Source organism: Octopus bimaculoides, chromosome 12 (genome assembly GCF_046866305.1).
Source record: "Octopus bimaculoides isolate indiv1 chromosome 12, ASM4686630v1, whole genome shotgun sequence".
Lineage (NCBI taxonomy): Eukaryota > Metazoa > Mollusca > Cephalopoda > Octopoda > Octopodidae > Octopus > Octopus bimaculoides.
The window spans coordinates 17,290,716-17,303,215 of NC_142939.1; the positions used below are offsets into that span (position 1 = coordinate 17,290,716).

The 12,500-nt window shown below is 40.0% G+C and overlaps 1 protein-coding gene and 1 long non-coding RNA gene across 3 annotated transcripts in view; one reads left to right on the plus strand and one right to left on the minus strand.

Moving 5' to 3' along the window:
- Positions 1-5,056, plus strand: part of LOC128249194 (uncharacterized) — a 7,008-nt gene extending 1,952 nt beyond the window's left edge. The window contains exon 2 of the long non-coding RNA XR_008265302.2: positions 4,704-5,056. This is a non-coding gene — a long non-coding RNA (uncharacterized LOC128249194). The remainder of the gene's footprint in view (positions 1-4,703) is intronic.
- LOC106870840 (uncharacterized) overlaps positions 1-12,500 on the minus strand; it is a 67,049-nt gene that overhangs the window by 34,706 nt on the left and 19,843 nt on the right. For both annotated transcript variants that reach the window (XM_089360849.1, XM_089360848.1), the window contains exons 2-4: positions 12,276-12,440; positions 10,869-10,960; positions 3,524-3,807 (exon numbers count right to left, since the gene is read on the minus strand). In XM_089360849.1, the coding sequence (XP_089216975.1) occupies positions 3,524-3,807; positions 10,869-10,960; positions 12,276-12,440 (541 nt within the window). The remainder of the gene's footprint in view (positions 1-3,523; positions 3,808-10,868; positions 10,961-12,275; positions 12,441-12,500) is intronic.

Here is a 12,500-nt window from a genome sequence, read left to right on the forward strand (position 1 = left end):
TGCTTGAGAATAAGACCCATCAAGCTGAGCACGCTTGGAGTGGTTGGAATTAGGAAGGGCATCCAGCTGTAGAAAAACCATGCCAAATCAGACTGGAGCCTGGCGCAGCCTTCCAGCTTACCAGCCCAATTAAACCACCCAACCCATGCCAGCATGGACAAACAGACGTTAAATGATGATGATGAATATGATCTTCACTGAGTTTAACTTGAGATTCCTTAACAACAATGTAAACTAACTCAACTCCGTCAGTCACGAATGACGATCGTGCACCTAAGAGGTACCCCTTCCGGGGTACAAGTCTGGGTGGAAAGTCGCCTCACCGACAAACACACAACCTATGGTTGTTTTTATGGAAGACCAACAGTCGCCCATGCATACCAGCCTCTCCTCTTCATGCCACTGATGTTATCCATGGGAAAGCAAAGGCTGATACAGCTTGGCCACCACAGACGTCGCAACTCATTTCTACAGATGAGTGAACTGGAGCAACGTGAAATAAAGTGTCTTGCTCAAGAACACAACACACAGCCCGGTCTGGGAATCGAACTCACAACCTCACGATCATAAGCTCAACACTCTAACCACTAAGCCATGCGCCTTCATAGGCGTAACAATGTAATGTTCATATAATTAAGGTATCTTCAGCCTGGTGAGTAGCTGGCTGAGTACTCCTCATTACTAACAGGTCCAGAGTTGTGTGAATACTGAGAGGAATAAATAATACATTCTGGTGAGAGAGAAGATAGATAGGTAAGAGCATTGCATTAGATATATGTTGGTTAATATATGGATGGGTATTCGGTCCAGAGAGAAGGGGGAGGAATGAATTATATATTTTCATATGAGGTTAGTTTTTGTATGTGGCAGATGTTCAGGTGCAATAAACACTGTAAACAAACAGGAAACAACTTCTGTCTCATCCCAGGGAGAAAAACTAGAGGTAGTTGATAGCTTCCGCTATCTGGGTGACCAAGTTAGTAGTGGGGGTGGGTGTGCTGAAAGTGTAGCTGCTAGAATAAGAATAGCCTGGGCAAAGTTCAGAGAGCTCTTACCTCTGCTGGCGACAAAGGGACTCTCACTCAGAGTAAAAGGCAGACTGTATGACGCATGTGTATGAACAGCCATGCTACATGGCAGTGAAACATGAGCTGTGACTGCTGAGGACATGCGTAAGCTCGCAAGGAATGAAGCCAGTATTCTCCGATGAATGAGTAATGTCAGTGTGCATACCCGACAGAGTGTAAGCATCTTGAGAGAAAAGCTGAACATAAGAAGCATCAGTTGTGGTGTGCAAGAGAGACGATAACGCTGGTATGGACATGTGGCGAGAATGAACGAAGGATAGCTGCATGAAAAAGTGCCACACCCTAACAGTTGAGGGAACCCGTGGAAGAGGTAGGCCCAGGAAGACCTGGGCTGAGGTGGTGAGGCAAGACCTTCGGACATTGGGCCTCACCGAGGCGATGACTTCTGACCGAGACCTTTGGAAATATGCTGTGCATGAGAAGACCCGGCAAGCCAAGTGAGACCTAAATCCAATGCCTCTGCTACGGGTGTAGCCAGCCCACTTATGCGTACCTTTCCTTCATTGGACACTAAACTCCGCTTGCGAAGACTTGTTGAGGCAAGTGAAGTCGAAATCGAACTAAATTCGACAACTGGCACCCATGCCAACGTCATCTTCATTGGACACAAAAGTCAGCTTGCGAAGGCTTATTGGGGCAAGCGAAAGCGAAATTGGGATGGCACCTGTGCCCAGCATCGCCTTTCTGGCACTTGTGCCCGTGACATGTGTAAGGGCATCCAGCTGTAGAAACTCTGCCAAATCAGATTGGAGCCTGGTGTAGCCATCTGGTTTCACCAGTCCTCAGTCAAATCGTCCAACCCATGCTAGCATGGAAAACGAATGTTAATTGATGATGATGATGTAGCATCATCATCATTTAATGTCTGTTTTTCATGCTGGCATAACTTGGACAGTTTGAAAGGAGCTGACCAGCTGAAGGGTTCTTCAGGCTCCATCTGTTTTGGCACGGTTTCTATGGCTGGATGCCCTTCATAACACCAACCACTTTTCAGAGTGTACTACCTCACAGAAGTAAAAGCATGGTTGTCCTTGCATACAAGCTTATCCCTTGCATCCCTCTCCAGCTGAATATTCCTAATTTTGTGGGCTCGTGGGTGCTGGTACTATGTTAAAAGCATCCATACCACTGCCATATAAATGCACCCATGGCAGTGCTGTGTAAAAGCACTCAGTACATTCTGTACAGTCTGCAAAGTGGTTTGCATTAGGAAGGGCATCCAGCCATAGAAACCATGCCAAAATGGACATGAAGCCTGGGCAGCTCTTCAGCTGGCCAGCTCCTGTCAAACCGTCCAACCCATGCCAGCATGGAAAACAGACATATGATGATGATGATATAAATTATTTCAGCAGAAATAATTAAATAGAGTAGAAATTATATAATATTGTATTTACCACAGCTGTTACTTTGCTTTGTTTGACTATCCTTCACCAACAGAAGGCTAAAGACAATATCGTCTTTATAGACATAGGTGTGGCTGTGTGATTAGGAAGTATGCTTCATGATCTCATGGTTCCAGGTTCAGTCCCACTGCATAGCACCTTAGGCAAGTGTCTTCTACTGTAGACCTGGACTAACCAAAACCTAGTGAGTGGATATGCTAGAAACTCAAAGAAGCTCACCACATGCATGAGGGAGTGTATAAGAAATTATACAAATTACAAGGGAACAAGAAATAATGCAATGAAGTTTATTAGCTTACAGCTGTTTCTGCTGTAGGACGCAATGCACTCATAGTTGAGTGTTTGTGTTATCATCTTATAGCTTCAAATATGTAAATGTGTATGTGTGTGAGTATGTATGTGTCTTGCAGCCAATAAATATTCCCAACACCCTGACACTATCCCACAACATAACCCTCCTATCTGCGGGAACTCCAAGAGATACTCAAGTGGAACCATGTGTGATAGGTACTGTGGAGCTACTAAATTTTCGTATTTCTCTTCTCTCAAAGATAAAATGAAATTCAAACTTATTTGTGGTTTGATTTTTTTTCTTTGCTTGTTTCATTTGTTTACTCTTCAATATCCATTTTTCCCTGATATTGATTTTTCCGTGATATTGATTTTTTAAAAATTAGATCAAGGACCAGCAATTTCTTTTTCTCGTGGACCACATTTGATTAAATAAAAACCATTGATTTGTCAACAGACCAAGAATATAATGATTTTTTTTTTTAATTTTTAAAAAATGACCTAAATCCTATAGAAAACTAAAGAACACTTCAGTGGAGCCCTTATGGGTCATTGGCCACCTGCTGCCAAACCCTGGACTAGATGGTCTTTCCCATTAAAAAGTGGAAGGATCCAAGCTTTATTTTGCCCTACCAAGCAAACTAGAAGAAGCAGAGTTATGTCCTTGCTTAGAATTTGTTTTAATTCAGCCATTAAATGAAACACCACAACTGTCAAAATCAAAAGGACAAAACTTACCCCCTTGTCGTAAATATTTGAAAATTCCTTCATCTAAATCTTCTAGAGTTCTCTTCCGACCACCAACTAATTTCCTGTTCTTTTTGACTTCCTTGTCCATGAGAATATCACTCAGAGCCTTTTCATGTAAATTTCTTGAGCTTTGCACCTCCATGTCATCAAGAACTGTTCTTCTGCTCTCATTGCTGGAGTCAATGGCAGCCATTTCCAAGTTGCGGGCACATTCCAAGAAGCCAGATTTCCTGGCTAAACTGCATGCCGTCTCACCTTCACTATTTTTGATGCTGGAAGAGAAGAGAGACACCAGGAAACATTTTAAGTTGAATTCACACAAAAAAAAAAAAAAAAAAAAAAAAAAAATCTAAAACTTTCCACTGTTTAAAAAATTGGGAAAGGATTCATTCAATCAGAGTACCTCTATGCGGTCACTCAACCAAGTAGAAACAGCAGTCAAATCTCCCTCAAATTATGTCACACAGTTTTTGAAAAGGGGAAATAGCGTGCAGAACAAAATATGAGTGAGGTGGGAACAGAGGTTTGCTCCAAATGCTTGTTACAGATTGAAGTCTACTAAAATACCCAAGGGACTGGTGGTTGAGTTGATGCTATTTAACCCTAGACCAACCCCCGTTTAAGTCCCCATAACTTAGTGGTTCAGCAAAAGAAACCAATAGAATAAGTACAAGGCTTAAAAATAATAAGCATTAGTGGGACAATTCATTTGACTAAAATTCTTCAAGGCAGTGCCCCAGCATGGCCAGTCTAATGACTGAAAGAAGAAAAAAAAAATAAACGGTGCCATACATAGAGAATGAACCTGTGACTATGTGGTTGGGAAGTGACTTTCTTAACCATACAGCCATTCTTTGTTAACATTATGACTGGTCACTCTCTACTCTTGACGACCTGCAGAATTATGAAATCCCTTAGGGCAGTGCCTCTCAAACTGTCTGATGTGGCATCCCAGCAGTTTTTTTTTTTCCAATGTGCCAGGGACTATTAATATTTCTTAGTAATATTAATTTATACTGAAAACAATATATATAACAAATATAATAAAAGTTGACAATTCTTTTTTATCGCATATTTATTTTGTAAACAAATAATAAAATATTACATAAGCATTTTACAAGCATTTTATAATGTTTCTTTCTTTTTTTGGAAACTCGCCACGTGTCAGCAGCTGATGGCTCGCAGACTGGCACCACTTTGAGTAGCACTGCTTTAGGGAGGTTGGCAACAGAGAGAGAGCATCTGGCTATCAAATCCTGCTGCAAAGAACTCTTGTCTAAACCCATGCTAGAATGGAAAAACAGATATTGAACAAATGGATGAACAATTTGTGCCAGGAAGAGGGTCAGTAACGAATCCAAAGTTCTTTAACATCTGATATCACAGCTGTGTTGAAAGGAACAATAGTACAAAAAGTTGTTAAATGTTTACAGCTGAAATATTTCTAGTCCCAACACTTAATTAAAAATATGGTGGGATCTTTTGCTGTATTTTTGAAATAAAGATTAATTAAAAACAAAATTCTGAATATAGTTCCTTCTTCAACACCTGTTCTTTGCATACGTATTTCAACAATAATGTTTCAAGTAAACTACACCAGGGGTTTTCAAACTGTTTGACTTGCGGACCCCTTTATATTTCAGGCTTTACCCTTATAAACACTTATGAAATTTATACATAAATATTTGCTTAAAATAACATATATTTTTACATTTATTTATTTAACAGTATTTAACAAATAGGTTTATTGTCAATTAAAAAACATATATAAATTCAATTTGCCCATAAAAAGTATATGCTGTCCACGGACCCCCTGTGGTCCGCAGACCACAGTTTGAAAACCCCTGAACTACACGATCTCTGTAGCTTTGTACATGTTATGCATTACTAACTTTTACTACTGAGTTGAGAAAGGGAACCTTTAAAATGACGAGGAAGTGTGTTGGAAGGCTGTGAATGAAGTCAAGGCGTGTAAGTAAAATTTACATGAAAAGGGAGATTATTGTGTGTGAAAAGAAAAAGATGATAGGCCAACAGATTGAGAATATGTATTCACAGACGTACATCAACATGTGTCTGTGCATAAATTAACAAAAGCAAGTGAGGGAGATAACAGGGTCAGAGATAGTAATAAAGAAATAGTAAGAATAGAAAGCACAACCAACGACACTAGTTTTTTTGCTGTGTTGTTGAAAATCATGTGGCAAGACAAGGTCCTAGATATGGGGATCCTTTCTCGACTCACTATTATATCATGCACACAAAAACGAAATGTAAGTGTTATACATGAAGCAATTGAGTGAGATGATGGAGGAGAACAACAAAATAGAAATGCTGAAGAGGAAAGGTGTGGGAGGTAGACTGGTAACAAAAAGTCTGAGAAAGTTGTGAAGGTTTCTTATTAACAGCAGTGATTAGATACCCAAACAACGTGTGCGTGTGTGTGTGTAACTATAAGTTAAAACCCAACAACAGGAATTCCAAAATGAAGAAGAAATAGAGATGTTTGGAGTAAAGAGAAAGAGGAAAGAATTTGAAGGAAAAGTGTTCATTGATGCTGGTAGAAGAAAAAATAGTATCAAGACCGCAGGGAAGATAACACACTTCTTTTCATACTTTTAGATGTTGTTGTCATTGTTAAACCCCAACATCAGCCCTGTTCCAGCAGGCATTTTGGTTAAAGGTAACCCAATCTCCATCGATAACAAAGCCTGTTTTTTATTCAGATACTGTGTACCCAGTATTACATTATGCAATGTGTCCTTTGATTTTGAAAAAAAATGCTAGGATATGATTTGAAGATAATGTGGCTGCTATTTCTATAAAGCCAAACAACCATGTAGCACTGAAATTCTCAAACGGACAAAAACTGGGTTCTATCTCACCAAACAAGAATTTTTTATTCTTTCCCACCTTTTATCAGTTTCAAATGAAATGAGCTGGCAGAAACATTAGCACTCTTGGCAGCGTTTCAACCATCTTTACGCTGAGTTCCAATTCAACTGAGGTCGACTCTGCTTTTCATCCTCCCATGGTCAATAAATTAAGTATCAGTTGAGCACTGGGGCTGATGTAATTGATTTACACTCTCCCCTGAAATTACTGGCTGTGTGCTAAAATCTAAAACCTTCCTATCTTTAATTAAAATAAAGCTTGTGTCCATATACTATGTCGATATTGGTCATGGCATTAGATAAGTGTAAAAACTTTATAATCATATCTTTTTATTAAACATGGCAATTTCTCTGCCCCCATTTCAATGCCCACAGCCTTCAATTAATGAGAAACATTGAGGCTATCTTATTGGCTGTGAGAAAGTGTGTGATGTAAAGCGAACACCACAAACCAAACGGTGAACTGTTTGAGAGGAAAAACTTGAAATTATGAGTCACGTTTTTATCAAGACATTAACATATGACAAGTGAAGCATTAACAAACAAATTAAAACTAGGTTAAACTACTAGTTTTTCTTCTCAAACAACACTAGATTAACCATTAAGCAAAATAAGCTCGTGTTTAGGGCATCAAGTGAAATGGAGCCCCACAGAAATGGTAAATGGTTTACAGCTGAATGGTCGATCCAGCACTTCTTGAAGAGGAAAAGTAGTTCAATCTGGGAATTAAAAGCCAGTTATGGATTTGGTTTCTCAAGAAATTAACAAAGGAGTAAAGTAGCTCATAATATAATAATGGCTTCGAATCTAGGCACATCCTTTTTGTGTCCCCTTTTTCATGCTTGTAATGGGTTAAACAGAGTTTATCAAGACAGATCTTCTCCTAGAACTTCCAGTTGCCAACCTTTACATGTTTGCAAGCAAGGTAATATTTGTAATATTTTCCTCCGTGGTCAGACGAATGTTTTCACAGAATACTGGAAAATGAAGGACATTCATTTATAACGATCATGTGATATCAAAACAAGGAAACACTGGGGGGGGGGGGGGGAAGAAAAGTCTCTTTCAGATGCTGAGTGTTAAAACAAAAGAAGTACTGAACATCTTAAATCAAGAAAGACAACTCACTCTGGAGGTGAAGAACAAGAGCGAAGAGTCGTTATTTCAGCTCCTCAATATTGTATACCCAAGTCACCTTGAACAAAATTGGAATTGCAGATGTCTGAGGTATATATGCAAATAGGGTAGAGTCTACTTGCTGATGTGCAACAGCACAGCACAATAAAAAGAGAATTAAATTTGAAATTACAAGCTACTCTGAGGATGTAAATGTTACCAACGCCCCAGACTGTGCGTATGTGTTTTGTTTATGCACTTATTAGCTGCAGGATTGCATCTGGGGAAATGTTTCAAGACATTGAATGCTTAAAGAAATCACTGAATACTTCGAAACCAGGCGAGACAACAATGGATATTGATACTTCACTGTTATTTCAGTTTATCGACATTGTATCCCCAAGTCAGATTATCATCATTTCAGTTCTAGTTTCTACATTGACACATATGTTGGATGGTTTGACAAGAGCTGGCCAGCTGAAGAGCTGCAAGTCTGTAACTTGGAGTGGTTGGCGTTAGGAAGGGCATTCGGCCATAGAAAACTAGGCCAAATCATACAAGTTTGGTACAGCCTTCCAGTATGCCATTCAACCCATGCCAGCATGGATCCATGCCTGTTTTGGCATGGTTTCTATAACTGGATGCCATTCCAAACACCAACCACTTTACAAGGTGTACTGGGTGCTTTTTATACAGCATTGGCACAGGTGCTTTTATGTGGCACTGGCCAAAGGTGCCTTTTATGTTGCACCAGCACCCACGAATCCACAAGATTAGGAACGTTCAGCTGAAGAGGGAGGCAGGGGACAACAAACTGGAATTGCTTGTCTGAGGTCAATCCAGCAGGTAATACACACATGAACAAAACACAGGTGTTATTTAGTATGTGACGGTGGTGATGCTTACAGTATTAGTATTGCTTCTAATTCAATATCAGTGCTGCCTGACTGGCTCCCGTGCCAGTGACATGTAAAAAGCACCATCTGAACATGGTCGATGCCAGTGCCGCCTGACTGGCTCCAATGCTGGTGGTATGGGATTCTTTCAGTTTCTCCCTATGAAATCCACTAACAAGGCTTTCGCTGGCCCAGGGCTAGAGTAGAATACATTCCCCAAGCTGCCACACAGTAGGACTGAACCCCAAACCACATAGTTGAGAAGGAAACTTCTTAACCACACAACCATGCCTGGACTTATAAATCCAGCAATTTTGAAGAAAAGGAGTTTGTCAATGCTGTTGAGCCCAATACTTGACTAGCATTTCATTTTATTAACCCCAAAAGGGTGAAAGGCAAAAACTGGCTGTAGCAGGATTTGAACTCAGACTGTAAGGAGCTGTAACTAAATACTATTATGTTTTTTGTCTGATGCTTTAACAACTCTGCCATTCCACTGACCTTCATAATAATAACAGTTTACAAATTAGGTACAAGGCCAAGAATTGTTACAGGCACTTGAGTTTAGCAGCTTTGGAAGATGAATCAGGGTTCATCTCAATAGGAAATGGCAATAACAATAATGCCAATGAAAATAACAATGATGAGGACGATGACTTCACCATCATCATCATTTAACATCTGTTGTCCATGCTGGCATGGGTTGAATGGTTGACTGGTTGAATGGCACGCTGAAAGGCTGCACCAGACTCGTATGATTTGGCATAGTCCTCTATGGCTGAATGCCCTTCCTAACGCCAACCACTCCAAGAGTGAAGTGGGTGCTTTTACGTGCCACTTGCATGGGTGCCAATTTCCATAACACCAGTTTCTGTCATGACTTTATTTAAAATTGCTGTTGTTGTTGTTGGTGGTGGTGGTGGTGGTAATCTGGCAGAATCGTTAGCATACCAAACAAAATGCTTAGCAGAGTTTTGTCTATTTTTATGTTCTGTGTTCAAATTCCGCTGAGGTCGACTGCCTTTCATCCTTTCAAGGCTGATAACATAAGAACCATCAGAACCAGTTGAGTATTGGAGTCAATGAAATTACTGGGCCTTGTGCCAAAAGTTGAAACCATTATTATTATTATTATTATTAAGGTAGCAAGCTGGCAGAATTTTTAATGTATTGGACAAAATGCATAATGGCATTTCTTCAAGTTCTGAATTTAAACGCCAACTACTCCAAGAGTGTAGTGGGTGCTTTTATATGCCACTTGCATGGGTGCCAATTTCCATAACACCAGTTTCTGTCACGACTTTATTTAAAATTATTGGTGATGGTGGTGGTGGTAATCTGGCAGAATCGTTAGCATACCAAACAAAATGCTTAGCAGAGTTTTGTCTATTTTTATGTTCTGTGTTCAAATTCCGCTGAGGTCGACTGCCTTTCATCCTTTCAAGGCTGATAACATAAGAACCATCAGAACCAGTTGAGTATTGGAGTCAATGAAACTACTGGGCCTTGTGCCAAAAGTTGAAACCATTATTATTATTATTATTATTAAGGTAGCAAGCTGGCAGAATTTTTAATGTATTGGACAAAATGCATAATGGCATTTCTTCAAGTTCTGAATTTAAACGCCAACTACTCCAAGAGTGTAGTGGGTGCTTTTATATGCCACTGGCACGGGTGCCATTTGCATGACACCAGTATCTGCCACAACTTCTTTTAAAATTATCGTTATTGTTATTATTATTGCTATTATTTATTATTACTATTATTCATTATTATTGTTGTTGTTGTTTTTTGTTAGTGGTGGTGGTGGTAATTTGGCAGAATTGTTAGCATGCCAAACAAAATGCTTAGCAGTGTTTTGTCTATTTTTATGTTCCGTGTTCAAATTCCGCTGAGGTCAACTTTGCCTTTCATCCCTTCAAGGTTGTTAACATAAGAACCAGTTGAGTACTGGCATCAAAGAAATCAACTAGACCCCCGTCTGTGCAATTGCTGGGCCTTGTGCCAAACTTTGAAACCATTATTATTATTAAGGCAGCAAGCTAGCAGAATTTTTAATATATTGGACAAAATGCATAATGGCATTTCTTCAAGTTCTGAATTTAAAGTCCACAAAAGTTCAGGCAATGTGTGTATAGTAAAAAGGATTATTATGCTGGTGATGAATACTGAAATACAAAGAGAGAATAAGGTGAGGGTTATCTGAAGAGACAAAAGTTGTAACATCAGGCCATGCTGTAAGAAGGCAATACCAAGTATCTGTACACTACAACATTGAATTTGAAGACTTTCACATAGTAAATAAACTCCCGAAAGAAGGCAACCACATAAGGTAAATCAGCGCAATATACACACAAAACCCAACTGCTCTCCTCTCAAAGCAATTATTATTATATATTTCTATATCAAAGAAGATGGTTAACTTACCCAAGGGATGCTTGATAAGAGATCAGTAAGCTGACACAATCCAAAGTACCAGTGCTGGCAGCTTTATGAAGAGGGGTTTCACCAAGATAGTCCTAACAAAGTACAACAAAACATTCACAAACAATAAATTCTCGTTCAAAATAATGAATTTCAGATGGGGCTGGGGTACTCAACATTCCTTTAGCTTTAAAGCATAAAGGCAAATATGGGACCATATAGTGGTTACAGTATTGCTTAACCCATTAGCATTCACATTCATCTGTCAAAGGTAATGTTTAGTTATTCACATTGCTTTGAATTAAACCTGCATTATCTCATAGCTTTGAGATTTTGATGAGGTAAACTGTTAATTTTTGGAATGGTATTGTAGGATTGGTGTGAAGGGTCAGACATGGCCAATTTAACTCCTTGGCATTCAGATTACTCTCTCAAATATAAATGGCATGGGTTGAATGGTTTGACTGGTTGAATGGCATGGGTGCTTTCATGTGACACCACATGGGTACTTTTATGCGACACCACACAGGTGCTTTTGCATGGCACCACATGGGTACTTTTATGTGACACCACACAGGTGCTTTTGCATGGCACCACATGGGTGCTTTCATGTGGTACCACATGGGTACTTTTACGTGACACCACACAGGTGCTTTCATGTGGCACCACATGGGTGCTTTTACGTGACACCACACAGGTGCTTTTGCATGGCACCACATGGGTACTTTTACGTGACGCCACACAGGTACATTTGCGTGGCACCGCATGGGTGCTTTTACGTGGCGCCGCACAGGCACTTTTACATGATACCACACAGCCACTTATACATGGCACTATTCAGGCACTTTTATGTGGAACCACACAGATGCTTTTACACGGTGCCACAGAGGCACTTTTACATGATGCTGCACCGTGCCACATAAAAGTTTAATGACTGGAGCCAGTAAAAGAGCAAAAGAATAGAACAAGAACAAATACTCTTTTACTTGTTGCAGTCATTTGACTGCGGCCATGCTGGAGCACCGCCTTTAGTCGAGCAAATCGACCCCAGGACTTATTCTTTGGAAGCCTAGTACTTATTCTATCGGTCTCTTTTGCCAAACCGCTAAGTTACAGGGGACGTAAACACACCAGCATCGGTTGTCAAACGATGTTGGAGAGACAAACACAGACACACAAATATATACACACACATACATATATATATACATTTATACGACGGGCTTCTTTCAGTTTCCATGTACCAAATCCACCCACAAGGCTTTGGTCGGCCCGAGGCTATAGTATAAGACACTTGCCAAAGGTTCCACACAGTGCGACTGAACCCAGAACCATGCGGTTGGTAAGCAAGCTACTTACCACACAGCCACTCCCGCGCCTATATTCGCTATCTTTAGAAAATGAACTTACCCGAGCATTAATTTCAGCACTTGACTGCAGCAACCACTGAAGGCAATGGGGGTGACCAGCATAAGCTGCAAGATGTGATGGTGTCTGTTGGAACTTGCTATTCCTCATGTCACACTTCAGGTTGTAGGGTCGGTTGAAGCAGGACAGTTTCTGTAGGCAGGCAAGCTAATAAACGATACAAGGAGAAAAACAAAATTTATCAGTATATGGGTCATGTATTATATA